This window comes from Grammomys surdaster, unplaced genomic scaffold, assembly GCF_004785775.1.
Source record: "Grammomys surdaster isolate TR1022 unplaced genomic scaffold, NIH_TR_1.0 125976, whole genome shotgun sequence".
NCBI lineage: Eukaryota > Metazoa > Chordata > Mammalia > Rodentia > Muridae > Grammomys > Grammomys surdaster.
The window spans coordinates 1,948,970-1,971,645 of NW_021620792.1; the positions used below are offsets into that span (position 1 = coordinate 1,948,970).

The 22,676-nt window shown below is 56.1% G+C and overlaps 1 protein-coding gene across 1 annotated transcript in view; it reads left to right on the plus strand.

The window, feature by feature from the left end:
* Rbm19 (RNA binding motif protein 19) overlaps positions 1-21,690 on the plus strand; it is an 87,260-nt gene extending 65,570 nt beyond the window's left edge. The window contains exons 23-24 of the mRNA XM_028753916.1: positions 7,648-7,768; positions 20,010-21,690. Coding sequence (XP_028609749.1) covers positions 7,648-7,768; positions 20,010-20,107 — 219 coding nt within the window. The 3' untranslated portion in view covers positions 20,108-21,690. The remainder of the gene's footprint in view (positions 1-7,647; positions 7,769-20,009) is intronic.
* The last annotated feature ends 986 nt before the right edge of the window (positions 21,691-22,676 follow it).

Here is a 22,676-nt window from a genome sequence, read left to right on the forward strand (position 1 = left end):
GGCAGGACAGAGCTTCTCCCGCCTCCCTGGCTGGTACCCGGCACCCCTGCTCGGTGCTGAGTGGTGTAGCCTGCAGCACGTGACCCGTCGGATGATCAGTAGCACGTGTGTAACACGCATCCGCACGGTGGTGTGCAAGGAAGATTGTCAAGATGTTCGTACAGTGGGGTCTGGAGGGGATGAGCACCCCTTTTCCAACCAGGCAGAGGGTAGGGTCAGAGCTGCTTTCCTGTTCCACATGTGTGCCCCTGAGCTCAGGTGACTCTGCCCTACTGCAGAAGCTGGTGACACTGCCCTTGGGGAATAGCAGGGCTTGAGAGAACAGATGGCATGGTGCCTGTTCTGAGGACAGGGAGGCAGCTGAGTCCCCTGGGCTCTGAAGGTTCCCTGCTGTATGGAAACCTATATCCATTAGTTGCTTTGTGTCTGCCAGAATGCTGCCAGGAGCTAGGCCAGGAGTTGGGGTTTCACCCCCACATTTCTGTTTGGGTGTGCCTTTGTATCTTGTACAAGCTCCCACCAGAATTTGAATGGTCCTACTTTACCAGGCTTCTGTCACCACAGCCCAGAGATACAGATTCTAGCCAAGCTTGCATCTCAAGGTAGGGACTGAGGCTCAGCCAGCACATGTAGGCTAAGAGCGTAAGTAGGAGCAGGTTCTGCCCAGTTTACCGCCAAGGCATAAGCGAGCTCGCACTGTGCTGTTCTGCCAATTGTGGCTCTGCAGACCCTGGAGACAGAGGCCTGCCCAACACCTCATAGACCAGAGCAAAGACCTTGCTTTCAGATGTGTCAGGCACAGTGTGAGTCAGAGGAGGGTGAAAACCCAGCCATGAGGCTTACACGGGGCCAAGATCAGCCACTGCCCTGCTCCTGTCACAGGCAGTCCCTCGAGCTCACACTGAACTGAGAAAGTGAAGCTTAGAGAAATCTGTCAGCTCACTGGACAGTGCAGGGACTGCCTGTCACCTTCCCTGGCCACCTCATGTGGGGTTGTAGCGTGTGGAATTGTGGGTCCCACGTCTGCCCCCACAAAGGGCTAGGGCCACTGCTCAGAGGGACAGAGGCGCAGGAATGTGACTGTGTTCACCTCAAGCTGTTGCCTAGTGGACATCGGGCTATGAGAAGCCGCAGGACTCCACTCGGGGTGGGGGAATACAGTCTGAGGTCCCATGGGGAGCCAGAGCTCTTGGGTTGGGGTTCCCCGGGGCCAAAAGGCTGCCAGAAACCAGTTGGTTCTCAGGCCCCTGGGCTCTCAGGTGCCACTGAGAGGCCGCAGAAGGATTGAGACCAAAGTGGGACATACAGGCTGAAGTGGCCCGCAGCCGAAGGGAGGGAGAGGGAAAAGCTCTGGCTGTGTCCCATGGGGATGAGAGTTCTGGTCGCCGCTGGCTCAGCTTGCTTGCTTGAGTTCGTGGCCTCCATGGCTGGAAACATAGAGGTCATCTGTGATTAGGCAGTGGCTCCATGGTTGAAAATCTTCTCCATGGTTCCCCACAGCGGGTCCCAAAGAAGAGAAATAGGCTATGGTCTTGAGATATTTATTGTCCTGGTGGAAAATGGATGCAAACTATACCCCATATTTTCAGGGTGGTCCTGAGGTTAAATACCTTTTGCAAGGAGGAGGGTCTGGGAAGGAATGCTTGATTCGCTAAGCCCTCTGGCCTTTAGGTGTCTCATATCTGTCTTGAGTCTCTGTGGCCTGTGGAGGGGCGAGAGGGGGCATTGTTGTAGGATCGATGGAGACCTTTGTCCAGGAGCCTGGAGTCGGGGAGAGTGACGAAATGCATGCCCTCCCTTGCAGAGAAACCTGCAGTCAGTGCTCAGCCAGAAACCATGCTGTCTTTTCATGGCTCTACAGCCTCACACCTGCCCTCTGAGGTTCTTCAGACCTGCCGAGGCAGGAGTGGAGCCTTCCCTACTCTGTTGTGCTGTAGCACCTGACGTTTGGGTCAGCACAGTGTGCTTGGAGATTAAACTGACTGGCTTGACTTGATGGGCTGACTAGGTGTGCATCTGTCTCTCAGAGAGTCAGGGCACAGTCTACAAATGGTCCTGTGGCGGTTTGTCTTGGAAGGTCGCCTCTGCCCCTCAGTGCCCCTGTGGTGGTTTGAATAAGAATGGCCACCATAGGCTCATAGATTTGAATGCTTAGACCAGGGAGTGGACCTGTTTGAAAAGATTAGAAGGATTAGGTGTGGCCTTGTTAGAGGAAGTGTGTCACTGGGAGTGGACTTTGAGGTTTCAGGAGCCCATGCCAGGCTGCGTGTGTGTGTGTGTGTGTGTGTGTGTGTGTACACGTATGTGCACGCACATGTTGATAATGGGCTAACTCTCTGAAACTGTAAACAAGTCCTCAATGAAATGCTTTCTTTTATAAGAGCTGCCGTGGTCATGGTGTCTCTTCACCACAACAGAACAGTGAGTAAGACAACTTCACTTCTCAGGATGGACCCTGGTGCCATTCACTGTGAAAGTCACTCTGTGTTATGCAAAGAGCTACAACAGTCCTACCTGTGAGGTGGCATCTGGACAGGCCAGAAGCCCCAAAAGTGTGCTGACCCGACTTATAGGCCATGTGGAGGCAATGTGAAGTACCCTTCCCTAGAAGTCACCACCCAGTATTTCTTCCAAGCCTGGCAGGACTTGGCTTCTCTGTCCTCCATTTTTAGTGCAGGGCACCGGCATGCATATGGCTATCCTTTGCCACTTTGTCACCGTCCCCTTCAAGTGTGGGACACATGTTTAGGGCAGGTTGATGGTGTCTTTGGATGTCTTTAGTATCTGCAGCCCTCTGGTGCTGCCAGGGATTCTGAAGGAGCAGGAGGACAGGGCCAGGAGGCTGCCGACTTCTAAAGTCAGGTCCATTCTTGGCGCTGCAGAAGGCTGGGGACCGGCCAGTCCTCTGGAACCCCATGGGACCGAAGTCCTGCCAAGGGCACAAGATGGTTTTGGTTGCTGGGAGAAATGCTGTCTTTGGGGAAAGTGCTTAAAGGTTGGACCCAGCACTCCACTGGCAGTATTCCAGACCTTCCATGGTCTTCAGAGATGGCCACCACCAGGTCCAGCCTCTTCCAGCCCTGTACTGATCCCCCACTGTCCGAGTAGACTGGTTTCCTGGTGGAATCAGGGCGAGGAGGCAGGCCATGGCCTTGAACCTGAGGGCTAAGGCTTCAGTCACAGGGAATCCAAGCCATAGACCTGGCTGGTGGTAACCTGGACCTGGGGTAGATACTCCCCGGGGATAGGGGCCACCTGAGACAGACCCCTACCAATGGGAGTCGGGGTCCAGCAGGGTCAGGTCCACTCAGTGTTTTGAGTAAAGAGATTTACTCTCCTAGAAACCAAGGGACTCACCATGAATAACGATACCCCTGGGCTCAGATGGTGAGGAAGTGTCTGGATCCTCAGGATAGACTCTTAGGAAGAAGGGTGTGGCCCATGCTCTCCGCTGCAGCTTGTGATAGGAAGGAGTGCCCACCTCCTTCCCCATCCCCCCCTCAAGCCTCCTAGAGAAACAGAGAGAGAGACAGCACTGGCTGTGGGCCCCTGAGGAGCCTCCTGAAGTGGAGAGGGTGGAGCTGAGGGTAGCCAGCGATGGCCACCAGGGGATGGCAGAGTGTGGCTTTTCTTTGTCACTCCCTGTGTCAACCTGAGTCCCTCCAGTTGTACACTGGGCCACAGGCTTCCCAGCAGGCCAGGGGGAAGGTTGGCGCATCTCTCATGCCAGCAGGCAGGCAGCTGTGTCCATTCAGCAGGGACCCAAAGCCATGGGGGCAAGACGAAAGCCAGACCAAGTTCAGTTCACCATCCAGTGTGCAGTGACCCCAGCCGTGCTCGCTGTCCTTGTGTTCCGAAACACAGGCTTGAAAAGCTTAGACAGAAGACCATCCACTCAGGGTAGAGATGTGTTCTCCAGACCCTCGGCAAAGGAAGACTCTGCTTTACTGAGTAGTTACTGAGAGCAGTGCGCTTGCTAAGGGAGAGGCAGGGTGCCTTTCCTCTAAGGTTTCGGGTTTAGCCAGGGAGACAATGGGTGGGTGATGGTTTCTAGAATGGAGACCTGGTGTGCCACGCACAGGGTGGCAGGACCTTCGCAGACTAGGCCACAGTTTCAATGCTTGAGGAGATGGAGCACATAGTGGGTCCTCAGGTGTCTCTTGTGGAGTGGGAGACCAGTGAGTGACCCTTCAGTGGAATAAGCAGGCTGGGGTCATATGGTAGGAGACCCGTCGAACCTGGGGCTCCCTGGGCCACACCAAGAAGACTGCTAGCCACAGGACTGCACGGCCCAGAGGACACTAGCCCCCAGGCTATTTGAGCAAAGGCAAGCTGCCTGAGCCGGAGGAGGTGGCGAGGTGTTGAGGCATTTCTATGGGGCTGGGCACACAGAACTGGCGGCCGGCATTCTTCATGCTGTGTCACCTAGAGTCTTCCATGCTTTCCAAGTGTGCCCTGCCCCTGCCCCTGCCCCTGCCCCAGTCCAAAAGCCCCTCAAAAGGGGGCCATCCCTCCCTCCTCCTCCATCCCTAAGGTGCCTCGGGCAGACAGGCACACGGTGTCTCTTCTTTAAGCATGCGCACTGCATTCCCCAAGGCTGGCTCCAACTGCCAGTCACTTACTACCCTGTGGGGAAAAGCTTTGAGGACACCACACTGCAGCTCGGGGAAATAGGCACACAGAGCATGACCTGGTGTCTGTTCAGTCCTCAGCAGTCAGAACTGGGAAGGGCTCTGCTATTTTTGGAGAACCCCATATTGTGTTCTAGAAAAAATAAGACTGTTTGCAGACGCCTCCGTTTTCACTCTGGCTCCTGCAGACTGAGGAGTGGCTTATGATGATGTACCAGACAGCATTGTCGCAGGGCAGGGCTCTTAAGCTATGAGTGAATGGCTTCCTGAGTGTCCCCACTTCCGTCTTTGCTGCTCCTTCTGAAATTCTGCCGCAGCAGCCTAGGTTCAGAGACATTAAGCAGCTTGGCCAGCATCACAGCATCCCTGTTCAATCACATTAATCAGCTTGAAAGTGATTGAACAGGGATTTGAACTGACATAAGCTGGCTGTAGAACCACAGCCCTATAGCCCCCGCCCTGCCCCCCCCCCGTATGGAAAGCCCTTTCGATGGGGGACTAATAAAGTCCCAGAGGGGTACAGAGAGAGGGAGAGGCTATTAGGAACTCCTGCAGGGAACAGAAACATCACCAGGCCTCCTGCCTCAGGCAGGAAAAAGTAGATTGGGGAAAAAAAAAAAGAAGAAGAAAAGAAACATGAGAAAGAAAATGAAGGCTGGGGTTGGGGCAGCTCCTCGCCTGGGCCTCCCTGCCAAGATCTCTTCCTGCTTTGTAAGTGAGGGTGGAACAGCCACCAGATGCAGCCATGGCTGTCCCAGACTGCTGTGTCCCCAGGATGCAGCTCCTCGGGGACCCTCATCAGACTCCCTACCAGTTCCGTTCTTGGTCTCGAGGCACCCGGCTCCCCAAGTCCCGCCGTCTCCCTGCCTCCCTCGACAGCTGAGCATTCTCGATTCTGAGCTCAGAATGAGCCATTTCGGCTCGGGGGCCAGATGCATTTTTATATCTGCCTGGAAAAAAAAAATGGAAGGGGCTCTGCCGGGAGTCAAGAGAGGCTTCTAAATTAAACTTTAAAAAAATAAAGTGTGGGGGCTGTGGGGGGGCTGCACCTGGCCCTTCTCAAGCGGTGCAGAGAAGAACAAAGCGTGGAAACCTTCCCTCCACTGGCCGGGTTTAACGCTTCCCCTCCCACCGACCCTCTCATCCCCAAGCCCTCCCATCCTTTCAGATTCTATTTGTCTTGTATAGACTCTGGGCACTGCCTGCATTGCTTGCTCTAAGTCCTGAAGCCTTCCCAAGGCGGGACCTGACCCAGCTAGGTCAGTGGTGAGCCCAAGGTCATGGCCTTATTTCCCTCACTCGTCCTGCAGCTTACACCACAGAAGTACACAAAGCTGGAGTTACAGGGCCCCAAACCAGGACAGCTTGGGATAATGTGTGACCAGAGCCTCCCTCCCAGATACTGTCCACAAGCTTGGTGATGCTTAGCGTTGTATGGCTCCCAGACCCACTACCTCGGGCGGCGTCTCCTCTGCACAATGCTGCCGCCACGGCTGACAACAGTTCTTTTGCCCTAGGCCCACCTCACTCCAGTGTTACCTGGTTACTACTGCAACCATGGTTTTCAAGCACAGTCACCTCCCAAGGTGCCAATAGGAGTCACATCATGAGCAAAGGGCAGTGGCTGGTTCCGGCCCTCACTGTACTGGTGAGTGAGCGCTTCTAACTGTCAACACAATGAGAAAGGCAGGCTCCCCTCCTGGTTCAGTATCGCCCTCCTCCAGCTGTCAGCCTGGGTGTTCTGCAGTCGTCAGGAGCCCCCAGAGCATCCTCTATGCCTTAGGGCTCTGTGGAGAGAAGGAGGCTTAAAGGAATTTGTCTGAGAGCACAGGAGATGTATGTGGACACGCTGTGTACCCCACACAAGAATTATAAAGTGGACGTGCTGTGTGCCCCACACAGGAGATTATGTGGACACACTGTGTGCCCCACACAGGAGATGTATGTGGACACACTGTGTGCCCCACACAGGAATTATAAAGTGGACGTGCTGTGTGCCCCACACCAAGTCACCTTGGATTCTCTTCAGGGTCCCAAATCTGGCTGCATTGACCCTTCCACTTCAAAATACTGAGCTCAGAAAATTCACTTAACCTGCCTAAGACCTTGAAAAAAAGGAAGCACAGGGTCTGCCTTGCCCCAGATATGTTGATTCTAGAATTGAGAGACTTCTTAGCCACTGAAGTCCCGTGTTTTTGTCATGGGGTATTATCAGAAGAGTTGGAGGAGGCTGTCCCTGCACAAGGCCACTGAGCCTCAGTCAGCCATGTTTACAGAAGGCTTTGATCAGTGCTGTCTAGTGATCAGATGAATGCCCACAGGGCTGGTGCATCCATAAAAGCAGAAAGTAGGTTTGTGGTGTGTGTGAGGTGGGAGAACTGGGGGACTTGAGGGGTGACAACCAAATGTGTCTTTCTCTTGAGGTGGTAATGGAATGTTCTAGAATCCATATGCTGATGGTTGTATGTGAATACACTGTATAATTATATCTCAATTTAGTGTTGAAAAGGCTGGTGGGGGCCAGGGGAGGGGGAGCATGGCAGAGCAAGGAGGAAGAGTGTGCTCAAGGCCTGGGGTGCTGAGCTGGGCACAGAAGCCCATAGTGGAAAGGACAGGAGACCAGGAAAGAGACAGTGGAACAGACAGGACAGACAGAGGACAGTCACCAAGTACCCATGAGGGAGTGAGTGTGCGTGCATCCTCTGGTAGCTAGGTAGCTGGGCTTCCCACCTGACAGCTGGGTGAGAGGCTCACCTGTCAGCCGGTCGACCTCCACAGATAACAGATAAGATACCACCCAGGAAACAGGTAACCCGCCCGGCCCAGGCAGTGAGGGTATTGACTGCTCCGTTGCTTGCTGCTCCTTCACTTGAAACATAGCTAGCTAAGTTGGTGCCAGCAGCACCCCGAAGCATCGCCAGACACCCAAAGTCATGAGGGTGGAGGGAGGCCATGTGGAACACCGCAGCTCCTTCTTCACAGCTCACCCGTTGCTCTTTCTCGTCCCCTCCTCCAGAAAGCCTTCAGCGCTCTGTGTCACAGCACGCACTTGTATGGCCGCAGGCTGGTTCTGGAGTGGGCAGACTCGGAGGTGACTGTGCAGGCCCTACGGAGGAAGACGGCCAGGCACTTCCAAGGTAGGAGTAGCTGACTCGGGGCGTCTGGGGTTGTGAGCTGGGACAGGGACCACCTGGATCGCTGCGGTCACTTGGACGAAGCCCCGAGGCCTCCTGCCATTTTAAGCCAGTTTGTATCAGGACAGCCACATGCACGGCGGCTTACCTTGCCCACTGCAGGTAGGTAACGCAGTGGCAGTGGCGCCAGGCAAACAGGAAGGACGGGGCAGTTGTCTTTTCTGTTCATATTATAGTCTCCGGTTGATTCAGATTCCAAAAACTGATGCCTCCGTGCTGGGGATGGGTCCTGGAGGCTGGCCCTAGGAACCATGGGGTAACCACGTTCCAATGTGCCATTCTTGAGGGCTGTCCACTTCCTGCCCAAGCTGTGCGCTCACAGCTGACTCACCAAGGTGACACTATGGCCTTAAAGATGGTTACCCTCTTCCTGAGCCCAGCTGTCCTCATGTTTGGGACACCGTAGTGACCGAGAAGGGCTGTGGGTAGGCACAGGTGAAGAAGGGAGCCACTTCCCTTTGTGGGTAGCCCAGGCCGAGGGTCCCCAAAATTGAGAAACAGGAGGCCCATTATGCCTGGTGCTGAGAGATAGAGGGAAGTCAGGGAGAGGTTGAGAGGTCTGTGGGGTTAGAATCACTACGCCTCATCTCTAATGGGTATGCGCCCCTCACGAGGCTGTCAGGACTTGAACTGGAAGCCCACCTTCCTAAATACCTTCATAGTGGTCTCCAGAAAGCAAAGCAAGGCAGCTATCATTGAGCCACCCAGCTAGGAACAGGTCTCCTCCTCCCACTTGCTGGCAAACAGGTTCTGGCTTGGGCTGGGACAGCCCCGTCTGTAGTCATTGGTGCTGTGACCTCAAGAGGCAGGCAATTTCTTCCTCCCTTGCTATCCTTGGCACTGGGGTCCTCAAGTATTCTAGCTCTAGGCTCAGAGAGACAGCTGTCATCCCCGGAAGGTGTTTGCTCTGAGCTCTTTGTCTACAGAGCTGGGATCAGGAGCCAGGGCCAGTGTAGGACCATAGGGTACATTGCCCTGGAGGGTTTTGAGCAGCCCATTGAGACTGGCCCTGACCAGTGTGCTGAGAACCACAGAGATGGCATGGGGCACCAACCACAGTCTTGGAACACAGACCATGGCCCTCCATTGGTCTGCCCAGAGCCATTCACCTGCCCACCATACTTCTTACAGAGATCACTGTCCCCCCCAAGCTAAGGGGGACCCTGTGTCCCGGCATGTGCTGTTTCAGATCAATATAGCACCTTCCCCTCTGCCTCTGCTTGTGCTGAGTGACAGGGGTGCCCTGTTCAAAAGGCTGATGCTGCTTCCACATATCTGGTCTCCTGCCCTGCCCTGTCCTCTGGGCGTCAGTCATTCCGTGTCATCTCCTCTGTGCCTGTCCCCGGACTTTCTTGTTGCTGCTGCTGCTGCTGTTTGGGCTTGCTGGCTGGCTGGCTGGCTGGTTGGTTGGTTGGTTGGTTGGTTGGTTGGTTTAGTTTTTGTTTTTGTTTTTTTAATTGTCTTATGGCTTGTTATTCTGGCCAGGCCCAGCCACCCCACCCCCACTCGTGGCAAATGTAGTGTGCTGTTTGCTTGTATCTGGAGTGATCCATTGCTGTCGGGTGCTCTTGTTTAGCTTCTGCTCCGAGTGATGCCAGGCTTTCCATCCAGGGCTAGGAGTTTTCCAGCCCAAGCAAATGCAAAGCAGGAGATTGTGCACACTCAGTGGCGGGCTCACAGCTCAATAAGATCCCAAGTCCTGACGGGCAGACAGACCCTGTCTACATCGACAGGCATTGACAGCCCCAAATGCACCCGTCGGCAAATGTTTGTGGAAGGCGCTCTCCGGAGGCAGGGCCCACCTCCCCTGTGGTCGCCCCACCACCCAGCCCAGACCTCCAAGACTGTGGGCTCAGCACTTCTGCTCTGTGTGGACAGAGGACCCTTCAATAAATTGAGTTCCGGAGACTGCATCATCTCCTCCCGGGCGCAAGGATACAGCAGATGCCAACCCTTGATGTGTCTGAGCCATCTCTGTGGCCACTCCCCACTATAGGGCCCCACTAGCCAGGTATAATAATGGAACTGAGGAAGCTAACCCTGTGTATGCCTCTCCAGCAGCCCCAAGATGGCCGTGGGTACTGAGGCTACCTTGCATGGCTGTAACACCTCCAGGCATGCCCCTGCAGGCACCGTGACAGGTGCAAGGCTGCCAGTTATGCAGATGCCCCGGGAACAGCATGCATCCTACCCTCTACCTTGTCCTGCACATGTGCACAGCAGCTGAAGTCCTCAGGACAGGGCCGTGGGCCTGCAGCCTGCCTGGCCTTCCTTTTTCCTCTGCCCTTTCCCCTGCTGAGAAAAGTGCTAGCTCATTTGTGTTGGAGTCTGCATTGTTCTGAGCCTCTGGGGCCCTGGCAGAGCCCAAGGGCAAGTGGGACTTGTGCCCAGCTCCTTGTGGGCCCTGAACATTGCCAGGAAAGTACTCGGACCTCAGGTGGATGCCTGGAAGCTCTAGCCCCACGAGGCTGCCTTCGGGCTGCAGGCCATGCCTCTCCCACAGCCCACTACTGGCAGGAGAGGGTTGCTGGAGACACGCGGTGCCTGGTCCAGGGAGACAGCTGAACTGTAGCTCATGCTGGCTGACACAGCGTCCCTTGCCACCACAGAGCCTCTCCTCTTGTCAGGCCTTGCCAGGACTCAGGGAGATAGAAACTGTCACTGACCCATTTAGCAGATCAGAAAGGGCTCAGAGAGGGCAAGAAACTTATTAAAGGGTGCCCAGCCACCCATAACACAGCTGGAATGCAAACCTTAGCTTTTGATCATTCTCTTGACTGAGGCTTTGCATGGGTTGATCCAGTCGGCAGCCGCATGTTTGATTCCGCTCTGTGGCCCATATGTATATGCGTGTGTGTCCTGTTATCCGCTCCGTGGCCCTGGTGAGTCTCGGCCTCAGCTTTGCCATCTTAACAGTGAACATGGGGCGTCACCACCCTGGGGTCCTGTGGCTCCAGGGAGGTGACACCTGACTTCTTCTGGCCACTCTCCCAGGCTCAGAGTAGTGGACTGGGGAGGATGTAATTGGACAGAGAAAAGTGGGAGCCTGGTGCTCCTGCATCTCCAGCCAGGGTACAGGGCCTGGCACCTAGGAGGAGGGCCCCAGGCTCAGTGCACTGCAGCCTGTCACTTCCTGGTGCCTGAAGGGGCTTTGCTTTAAGCCCCACCCCCTTGTCTGTCCCACAGGGCGTCCCTCATGCTGCCTGCAGTCCCTGGGCAATGGCAGGACACCACAGTGTCCCTCCCTAGCAGGTGTTTGGGACCCACCTGGCAAGCCCACACTCCAGGCCAGGCCACAGGAGAACATCACCCTGAGTCAGTAGATACCATACTGCCAGACAGGTGCCTTAGGGAGGGGGAAGGCTGCAGTCATCCCTAGTCCGTCCTCCCTCTTCTGACCTCTCTCAACACCCCCAGCCTCCCTGGACTATCCCCCATCTGGTCCTCTCCCATTCCCATCCCTGCAGCTCCACCCCCTCCTTGCTCTCTGCCTGCCTCTCTCCCCCCCCATCAGGAATCAGATATTTGGTGTCCAGCCCCTAGCCCTGTAGTAGGTGAAGTGGTTTTCTTCTCCGCCTAGCGTGTGGGGTGTGAAAAGAGTGCTCAGGAGGGGAAGAAAGAAGAAAGTCTGCCTCTAGCTGTGTCCCTTTCTTCCTGAATGCGTTACAAACCAGCAGGGTCGCAGCATTGCGAGGCTTTCAGGGCCTGGCAGGCCACGCACGGTACCACGAGCACAGGCGACAGAATAAAGTGGCCGGGAAGCGATCCACCGCCCAACCCGTCTTAAGCACTCACAGCCAGGGAGGCCCGGCACACGGCTTTCATTCAGCCAGGAGCGTGGCTCGGCTTCCCTCTGTTGTCTTATTCCAGCTGCGGAGGCCCGATGGGCTGTGGTTAGCGGCTGCAACTTTCACCTCCAGAGTAGGGGCTCAGGCATGAGCAGCATAGCAAGTGGCCAGCCGCAGCCCGCCGGCCCTCCACCCGCCTTACTCCAGTGACGCTGGCCAGAGCAACATAGACACAGAGAACACACACAGCACAGACAGGAGGAGTTCTGGTCAGTCAGCTACTGGCCTGACACTCTGAGCCACCCTTCTAGCCTCACAGGGTAGGGATGGAGCCCCAGCCAGACCCTTGTTCCATCAGCCCACCACCTTACCTCCAGGTCTCAGTGCAGTCATGCAGTATTCCTCTCCATATTATACACACACACACACACACAGAGACATGCATACACACATGCGCATGTACACATACATAAATACATACACACATATACACACATACATACACATACATGCATACTCATACATACATACATACACCCTTTTCCCTACTAGACTAATCTTCCAGGGACACAGCACACACACCCCCAACTTACCTTGCATCAAGAATAAAGCTGGCTTTATAACTGTCTACAGAACAGATGAATGAGCCCTGTTAGAATCAGTCATGGTCGTGGCTGATGTCAGCTGAACATCTAGCGTGTTCTGGGCCCTGGGTGGTGCCGATTGTAGCCACGTTCACATTAGGAATGGGCATCAAGGCTCAGCACAGCCGGGCCATTACCCCAGCCCAGAGTTATTTAGACTCAAAACATGCAGGCAGGCCCTGTGTGGGACCTGATATTCTCACCTTGTTCCTCAGAGCCCTGTCCCTCTGCAGACGCAGCCTTGTAAAGTCTCCCTAAAGATGAGTTCAGCCTCAGGGAAGCCAGAGACAGCTCTGTCAAGGGCCTTTGTGCAGCAGCGGCACTTAGCACTTTTGCATACAATTTAAAAACCTGGTGGAACTTTCGCCTGGCACACTCGGAGAGAGACAGGTCCCATGTTACAGGACCAGACAGGCCCAGAGATGCTGTTGACTTTCCTAGGAGCACACAGCACAACTCTTGTAGAACAGATATTCCATTTCCTCCTGCCCTACAATGCCTACAGTTCCTGAGTCCCCAATGACATGCAGAGACATTCTAGAGAGCGACCTCAGTGGAAGCTTTCCTGGGAGAAGGCATGTGGCTTTGTCTCTCGCTCCTTCTTTCCTTCACGGATGTGGTGTTTGTGTAAGAGAGAGGGCGAGCTTCGTAAAATATGAGGATTGGAGTTCTGTCAGTGGCAGGTTTTCTGAAGAAAATTAAAATGGATGGATGCTACAACGTCCCCCAAGGGAAGGGGTGCGTCTAATGTGGCAACTAGAACAAGCCTTCCATGAAGTCAGCTTTTCTGTGCGATTGCAAGGGACCAGCCAGCCAAAGACCTTCGGGAGAAACATTACAAGCCCAGGAGCCCACAGATGCAAAGGCCCTGGGGCAGAAGTGTGTTTACTTAGAGAGTAGAAGAAGCCAGACAGGAGATGCCAGCAGGGGTCTGGCCAGCCATGGCAGGAAGCCCTGACTCTGCTCATGTTACCCTGGGGAGCCCTGGAAGATGATAGCGAAGGCCAGCATCACTAACCTCATGAGTCCACATCATCACTGCTATGTGGGATGACAGTGGGGACCGCTGGAACCAGGCCTGGGGGTCACACCGGGGTCATCCAAAGATGGTGACCAGGACCACAGCCAAAGGCTGCGGGGCAGGAAGCAGCTGGGAGATTGGTTGTGTTGGGAGAAGGCAGAGCTGTCCAGGGTGGCATAGAGAAGGCAGGGGCGTGGTGCCCGGGTGCTGAGCAAACCTGGGAAGCCAGAAACAGGTACGGAGTTGGGAGTCTGACCAAGCTGGGTTTGTGACATCCCAGGATGCCCCAGGGATATTAGCAGATAGATGGATGAGTTCAGAGCTCCAGGCGAAGGCTGAGCTGTGATATAAATTTGAAGTTATCAGCATACAGATGATATTTAAAGCCTGCCAGCGTTTCTACACACCCCCATTCCACACCTCCATCATTGGCAGGATGGCACGCTTTCGAAAGACCAGGGACCACGAGAGCCCGCTATCCCCCATCAGCCCCTGCAAATGGGCCTCCTTGATCTGAGCCATGAAGACATAATCATTGGGCTTTCAAAACCATAGGCAAGAAAGTTCAAGCCAGTATGTGAAGTCACAGAATTTATTATTCAAAACATCCCCTGGCTGTGCCTCCTGCCAGCTCCCCGGAGATGGGGGTTTTGTGTAAGCTCCACATTTCAGCCCTTCATCCGGGCACCTCTCATTCTTCCAGAGACCTGGTTGTGTCAGCCCATCCTCTGGACACTCCAGACTGTCCCTCTGGGTCCCAGGAAGGCAGGGGGTATACAAGAGGACTTTGCACCAGTGGCTCCTGCCTCAAGAGGTCAGGATACTTATCACTCCCCCCTGGTTGCCACGTCTGGTGACAGGAATTGAGGCCCACAAAGTGGAGCCATGTAGGCCCAGGCAGCTCCTGGCCAAGGTGCAGATGGACGGGGGCCCGTGGAAGGGCCTTCAGGGCAGCAACCTCAGTGAAATTATACTGGGAGCCTGCAGGTCCTTGTGGCCAGCTGGGGCAGGTGTGGCCCAGCCACACCCCCTGCCTCCCTCTCACCCCACACACACACCTGAGCCTCCCACTCCAAGCGATTTGACAATATCCTGCACGTTGTGCCGCCCTCCCCCGGGAGCGACTGTCCGTGCGAGGAAGGGACCTGCTCCCAATCCCACTAAATTGTTATTGACTTGTGTTCTGTGCGTTCTGCAAACATTTCTCTCAGCCGTCGCCGGCAAGCCCACGAATCCCTGCTAGGGCTAACGGGGAAGCCAGCTGTGCCGGGCCATCTCGCCTGCTCCTTCTCATCGATCACAGAATTAAACTGACAGAAGTACCGCAGGGCGGTGTGGGAGGGGCAGGGCTTGGCCACCATCCTGGGCGGGGCCCGGAGACCCAGAGACCAGAGGGTACAGGCTGGCCAGCGTACTTGACATGCAGCCTGGCCCAACCAGAGAAAGCCAGGGAAACAGCTTCAGTGGCTGCCCTATGGTAGGCAGCAAGGAGCACGTCAACTGGAGGCCACCAGCTGGGCCATCGGTGCCTTGCCTGCGACATGTGAACACAAAACAGTATTGGATTCATCATTGTTTGGCCACTGGAAGATCTGACCTGGAAATCAGTTTCAAGCCACTCTTAGGAAATCAGGTCCCCCTGGTCCTGCATCCCACACGGAAGCCTGCCGAGCCACTGTGCATTTATGAGACAGGTGCTCCCTGGTGCCCAGCCGACGGCACATGGTCCTCCCAACGCTGCTCCCGGCTCCTGGTTCCTCCATCACGTTTCTCCATGTCATCTCTGCTTGGACCCAGGAAGAAGAGACGATAATAATGAAAATGGGTCTCCAGACCACACAGGGCTGGGGGAGCCTCCCCTCACGTCCCCTTACGTCACCTCACGTCCCCTCACCCCGTGCTTGCCCTCTCTCTGCATCAAGTTTCCTTCACCCTGACACTTGCTGCTCTCCCAAGACTGCACAGGGTTCCCAGCCTCTGTAGCCCACACTCACATAGGCCGAGGACGGAACCCCCCAGGCCAGTATATCCCTCCCTACCTGGGGCTAAGCCCCCGTGGTCTAGGCTGGGGCTCCCCATGCACAGAACCAGTCCAGTTACCTGGACCTACAGCCAGGAAGATGCCCAGGATCGACATTTGCAGAGCAGTTAGCCTGTGGCTGCTTCACAACCTCCCAGTGTTTAGGCCCCTCCCTCTGGGCTGTTACAGTGGAGAATGTGTCTGTGAGGACCAAACCCTACTGCCCACGTGGGCCATTTGAATACAACCCACTTGAGTAGGAGCCACATTCCTGCCCCTTCAGGTGGGTCAGTCTCTGTGAATACTGCCCTGTGACTCACTCTGCTCCTGCTTCTGCTGCCAAGACCCTGACAGGGAACTGGTACTTTCTGCTGCAGGGTGAGTGTCTGTGGCACCTTGGGCTTGGCTGTGGTATGAGGAAAAGGTCCCAGAGTGAGCTCAGCACCAGGAGAGCCTGTCAGTACCCATGGGACTTCCCCAGAGCTCAGGGATCCTGTACCCAACTTGTGGGATTCCTAGAGAGAAATCGACACTCAGCCTGCTGCAGCAACCCCACAGGCACCTAGAGCCCCATCCCTGCCTGTGTCCCAGCTCACCCATGCCAGCTCAGCTACCTGATTGCTGGGTGCTGGCCATCAGAGTCACTTGATGGTACATTTAACACTTCTTATCTATCTTGCCCTGTGCCTCCTGGCAACTCAGTGTTCACACTTGGGCTATCCAAAGTCTGGAAGGCCTTGTGGCTGGTCACTTCCTGCATTTTGAAATGGGATCTCCATTGTCCAGGAAGGCCTCTCACCATCAGGCTCAGACCATCTTCCTGTGCCAGCCTCCCTGGTACTGGAGTTCCAGGCACAGACAGCTTGTGCTTGGCAGCTTCGTCCTCCTTCAGGAGCTGAGCCCAGACAGGGAAAGCAACTGGCTTGCGTGCAAGTCTCCAGCCAGAGCAGCAGGGTTTGCTGCTGGCCCGCTAGCTTCCCCTCCTAGGCTGCCCCTGTCTCTCCTGCCTCTTCACGGGGGCCCTTCCAGCATCCTTTCTCCCTGCCGGCCCTCCTCTCATCCCGTGGAGCCCTTTCTCCTGTCCTCCCCCGCCCGCCCGCCCGCCTGCCCGCCCGCCCGCTGCCAGTGCCTTCCACGCAGGCGACATTGCCAGCCAGGGAAGGGAAAGATGCGGGCTGGCATTCTGTCAAGGAATTAATTGAAAAATAAAACCATTAGGTGGGAACTGGAGAAATGCAGAAGTGGGTGTTTGGAGGTTGGGGGGAGGGGGCAGGACTAGGGGGCTGTTGGGGGCCGGACAAGCTTTTTGTCAAGTTCATTTCTCGGTATTGATGTTTGGTGACAGTCACTTGTTGTTTATCTTCAGGAGCAGCTGCGCCGTGGAAGGAAAATGCACGGCTTGTTCCGTTTATTTATTTCACACCTTCCCCGGGTTCTGCTTTGTGTTTGTTTGGTGAAGGCCCACGGAGGCCTCCGACACGGGGAAGCGGGGTTTCCACAGCTGTTCCTGCCAGGCGGAGCCGGCACTCCATGTGGAAACAGGCCAGTGGGGGGGGGGGGGGGGAACCGGGTGGGCCCGCACCCAAGACACAGGGCCCAGCTTGTCCTACAGGGCAAAATGGGAGGGGGGTCTAACACTGATCCCTGGCTGTGGACTTGAGCCCAACCCATCAGTAAGGTGCAGCCACCCCATCCTCACAGCCACCCCAGGAGGTGGCAGAGAGTAGGGGTGACATACTCAGGGTGATATGGTTGATGATGGCAGAGTCTGTTGTTCTGGGGTCCTGGAGTTGTGGTCACTGCCTGGCCCCTGTGTCCCAGCCCCCAGCACCTCCCTGGACAACTGTTGTTTTTCTAGTCTGGAGTTGAAGGAGTTGCTGGTTGGTCCTCAAGCCCTGGGCTGCTCTCATTGGCTCTGTGGGTGGCAGATGGTTCATCCGTCACTCACATTGGGCCAAACAGAGACTCAGCAAAAGCAGAAGTCACAGGGGCAGCCTCAGGGGAGCCCAGGCCTTCAAGGGTACTGGTTGCTTGTTGTTGGGCCTCTAGGGCCTCTAGATGGGACCTGGGCAGAGTGGTGCGCGTACACAAGGGTTCCCCAAGTCACTAATGCCAGGGAGTGAAAGGAGCACCCACTTAGAGCACAGTCTGCACCCATGGGCTCCGGGGAGGTGGGACTCACATATCACAAGAGACAGCTCAGCGCTCCCTAGAGGCAGAGCATGGAGCATCCACTGCCAGGCAAAAGACCCGATGGCTAAGGGAGTGACCACAGGCAAGGAGATGTTTCTTGTATCTGGGCACCCCAGAAAGCAGCTGTTCAGAAAGTGGACAAAGACTTGGGTTAAGGGGCCCTGCTCTGAGCAGAGAGACTCAGCCTAGCTGGTGTCGTGAGCACAGACTAAGGGCAGTGGGTACCGTGAAGTCGTCCCTAAGGCTTCCTCCCAAGGACTGTTAGCAGGGCAGTGTTCAGAAGTCCTGGCCAGGAGTCAGTTGGCTCCTGACTGGGGCCCCAAGCAAGTGTTGTCCAGGTCTCTGTAGTGAGAGAAGTATGTGTGTGTGTATGTGTGTGTGCATGTGTGTGTGCGCACATGTGTGTGTGCGTACGAATGTGAACCGTCCTTGGCTTCGTCCATTCTTCTCTCTGCTCCTCCTGCCATAGCCTGATCCCTCTGAGCCTTGTACCCTGGCCCTCCCCAGTCCGTCCATCAGTCTCTGAGCAGACATTTTCTGAGGGCTGTACCGAGACAGTTCTAGGCACTGGAGCACAGGGGTGGCCATGACAGGCATCCCTGCCTTCCAGCAAGTGACAGACAGCAGTGAAACAAAAGGTCGTGTGGGTACTGCGGGGGACCAAGGATGCTCCACCGTAGGCATGAGGTCCCTGAGCAGCCCATCAGAGCTTTCCAGACAGGCCATGGCAGTGCAACGGCCCTGAGGCAAGAGGGATGGGTACCAGCACAGGGAAGCAAGCGGCTGGCTCCTGTGGACTGGTCGCCAACAGTATGACAGTTTGGCTTCCCCTGGGGACAAGGCAAAGCCGAGGGTCTGCAGGAGAGGGGGATGGGCTCCAGAGTTGGCTTGACAGGGTCCATCTGTTGCCTCCAACATGGAGGTGCTGGGAGGACCATCACAGTGGCAGAGTGCCTGTGCTGGAGGCCGGGGTCTGCTCTGAAACAGCAAGGATACCTGAGGGACCCCTGCCCCCTGCGGCTTCTCCCCAGCCAGTCTGCCAGTCTGTCCAGATCCCCACCAGAGTAGCAGCGGGAGGGGCACCAGATACGGGGGGGGGGGGGGGGTACTTTGTTGTTGTCTATTTCCAGCCCTATTACCTGCCCACGATCCAATTTCCTGAGGCCATTGTGCAGCGGGCCTAAGGCGGTGGGAGTGGAGAGAGGACACCACAGGGAGCCGGGCGCTGCCTCCCCTTTCCACAGTCGGCCATGATGGCTGAGCTGGCAGACCTCGGCTCCCAGCCAATGCCCCCACCCCCTCGTCGTCTCCAGGCAGTGAAGTCCTGCGGCTCTCTGTTCATGCCCCTCCCACCTCGGGGTCTCATAGGAGCCCCAGCCAGGGACGCAGGCCCAAACAGAAGGGCCTGGGGCATGGTGGGAGAGCTGAGGCTGTGCCAGGGAAGTGTGAGGACCCGAGGCAAGGACCAGGATGTAGGCTCCACAGACCTACGGGTGACTCAGAGAGCAGCGCGGCAGCTAGAGGGCGCCTGTGGGCTCAGGTCCCCACAGGGGCCAGCCACAGCTAAGGTGTGGGAGAGCCTAGGCTGACGGGGAAGGAGTGAGAGTGGCCAGGCCGGGGACTGCGTGGAAGGCAGGGTCCGTGGAAGGCAGGGTCCGTATCCTCGGAAGGATGGGAGGCCTGAGATGAGAGCTGAGGTCATCATGGCTGAGCCCGGCTCCGCCCACATAGTGCTGTCTACTGCTGTGTAGGTGAGGGGTGAGGTGACTGCACTCAGAGGGCTTCCCAGGAGTTAAGAGTGTCCTGAAGGCAGAGATTAGGGTGGGCAGCCTCTTTACAAAATAGGCCTTCACTGGTGAATGGATGGTTAGACCAGTGAGGACTGGTGAGGAGAGCAGCCCAGAGCTGGCCTCCTGGGTTCCTTGTCTGTAGGGTTGTTGAGGACACTAGTTCCCTAGCATAGTAGGTGCTCAATCAGTGGCATTTGGAACAGATATGTGTCTAAATCCCTCCCCCTTGTGCCTTCCTGTTGGAAAACTCCTATGCACTTGTAAAAGCCCAAATCAAATAACCCCTTTGCTCTAAAGCTACCCTCATTGCTAAGGTCCCCATACCCCTCTGGATTCCTTGGCCACTGCAGCTATGCACCTAACATTGAGTCCACGGCCGACACAGAAATGAAGCTGGCTTCTTCTGCTTCAGCCCAGCTGTTACCTGGGTTGACAAGGCCTCTGGACGGCAGGGAGGAGGCAGCCCTCAAGTGGGCCACTGGCTCCCTAAAGTGGGTCCTTTGCTCTGTGGCAAGGGACGGAGACAGGTGATTGACGTCCATGGGAGGCAGGAGGGGCCCCAGCTGAGGCTGGACTGACCAGAGCTGTGTTTGTTCTCCTCCTTGGCTCATCCCTCTCTGGCTCGACCCCCGCTTGCTCTCTCCTTGTGCCCGCCCCACACACCTCTGCCTCCCTGACTCAATGCTGAACCCCTCGGGGTCTTTTCTCCTCTCTGCCATCTGCCACAGAGCCCCCGAAGAAAAAGCGGTCTGCGGTACTGGATGGGATCCTGGAGCAGCTGGAAGATGCGGACGACGGTGGCAGCGAGCAAGCCCTCCAGCTGTGAGCCGGCACCGAGGGTGCATGGCTGCAGGGCCCCGGGGCCGGGCGTTGCGATACAGGAGGTCTCCATGGGACAGGACCAAAGCAGACAAAAACCTGGGGCAAGTACCGGACGTGAGGACAACTTTTCTGCTGGCTCTGCACCGGTGGCGTGTTGAGCAGCTGCTGAGCTGGTTCCTGCACTGGGTAACACTTGGGAGGTGACTCCGTAAGGAGCTCAGGCCTGGCAGCGTCCTGTGGCGTGGCTGGCCAGACTCTGGGATGGGTGACAGGGTGCACAGCCACTGTAGAGCTCCTGGCAGGAATGAGTCGCTGTCTGGGCAGGGACCCGAAGCTCAGCCCTGTTCACCAGCCACCAGGCCCCACCCAGGCAGGTCCCGCAGCCCTGCTTTGCCCTCTACAGGACTGCTTGCCAATGGACAGAGCTGGGGACTCTGCCTCATCACCGGGGCCCCTTCCTAATCCTCGTGATGCACCCTTCCAAGCCCTGAAGTGCACTAGCACCGCTGACGGTCCTGGGAGCCCCACCGAGGCCTCACTGCACCAGAGGTTTCGAAAGGGGTCTCTGGCTGGACACCTAGCACAGCCTCTCCATGAACGCGGATGCACCATCAGCCCGAGGAGGACACGGCACCAGTCAGGGAGCGAGGCCACAGCCCCAGACCCACCTCTCAAGCGAGATGCTTAGGACTTAAATCATTTTGAGTTTGAGGGGTGTCTGTTCAGTGCAGGTCACCCATCCAGCCAGGAAGACCTGAGGAGACACTACTCTCACCTTGGGGCTGTTGTCACCGAGGATTGAAGATACACTGGACAGGACTCAGAGCCCTGGGCTTTCAGACTTTATGTGAGAGTCTTGGCCTATGAATTCTTTGTGGGGATGAGGTCCTGCCTTCCAGATTGGCTGGACCCCAGTTCCAGGTAGCTGGGACCATGCCCTATTGGTGGGGCAGGCATTTTGTTACAATTCAGGGGTGCTGAGGACTAAGCAGTAAATGACAGAGCCTAGAATTTCCCCTCCCTCTACCATGATGTCACTCTGTCACTCAGATGGCGCCCTGCACCAGCCTCCACTATGGTGATGCACAGAGGGGTCAACTTGATGCTTGCCACACACCCATGCTAGACCGTGGGGATCAGGAACCACAGCCCACGTCACTGTGGGTCATTAGAAACTGACCCACGCACTCCTGGTGCACCCACGTGCCACAGCACCTCAGCCAGGACAGCCTAGGGCAGAAAGCCATGGTCTGATGCCATCTTAAACTCCTCAGGTCAGAGCAGGGTCCACACCTGTGATGCTTGGCATGGGATCCACTTGCCTAGGATCTGACAACCTGTGCTCTGCCTGATTGGCCTCTGAGACCTAGAGCTCTCCAGGTCCCAGCACCCATGCCAGCCAGACAAGGTGGTACGCACCCATAATTTCAGATCTTATGGGGTAGAGACAAACAGATCCTTAGATGGATGGACAGTGAGCCTAGCCAATCAGGGACCCAGTGAACCTTTGGCTTCCACATGTACCTCTTTCCAGTCCCCCGCCCCGTACCCCACTCTATGTCACATATATAATCACACACACATAAATAGAACTTGTGGGTGGCCAGTGCCCAGGACATCTGGGGAGCCTTAGAAGTTGTGGGCAACACAGGCCTGGGCCTCCCTGGGCCTCACAAGACAGGAGGAGCCTGTGAGTCCAGCAAGGGTCTCGGGGAGATAGTTTCTCCCCAGCAGCCCAGGGCGGAAGACTGGACTCATTGTCACCCACCCCGTGGTTCCTCACACGGGTAGGCTCTGGTGGCTGGGACGTGAATACCTTCATGTGGCTCCACCCTCAGCCTTTGAGTCCTTCTGAGAGACCATCTGGGACTCCAGGGCCAGCTGAGAAGGGACGTCCAGGGAACAGAGTGGAGTCAGAGCCAGCATGGAGGTTTGAGATGGAACAGGCCTTGTCCCGCAGGCCACTGGCTCACAGCAAAGGCTGGAGGCCGTGAGCCCCGAGCTCAGGTCCTAATGAGCATTGTCACTCTCTAGTCAAGGACATCCATATCAGAACAGGCATCCGGTTGCAGGTGGAGAAAGTAGAGTCAGCAAAACCTGACCCTCATTCACGCATTCCTTCATCAAACCTAGGCTGGACTCGGCTCCGAGGGCAAACCAGGGTGCCTCTGTGAGTGTCTTCTTGAGACATGGCATTCCTTGCTAGATGGACTCCAGAGGGTGTCTTAGGCCTTGAAATGCACACATGGGGTGCTGGAGAGATGACCCAGCAGTTAAGAGAGTGTACCACTCTTCCAGAGGACCCAGGTTCAGTTTCCAGCAGCTACAGGAGGTAAGCCACACTCAAGACTACCATTAACGCCAGCCAGCGCCCTCTTCTGGCTTCCATAGGCAATTGCACTCATCTGTCACACACAAAGAGACATACACATCAATAAAAATAAGTTGTTTGCTTTTTTTTTTTTTTAAAGAAAATGTTCTCATCGGGTACAAGGCAGCCCCCCCCCCCCCGGTGTCCCCCCCCCCCGTGTGTCCCCTCGCCTCTGCCTCCCCACTGTCCTGCAGCCTCCCTC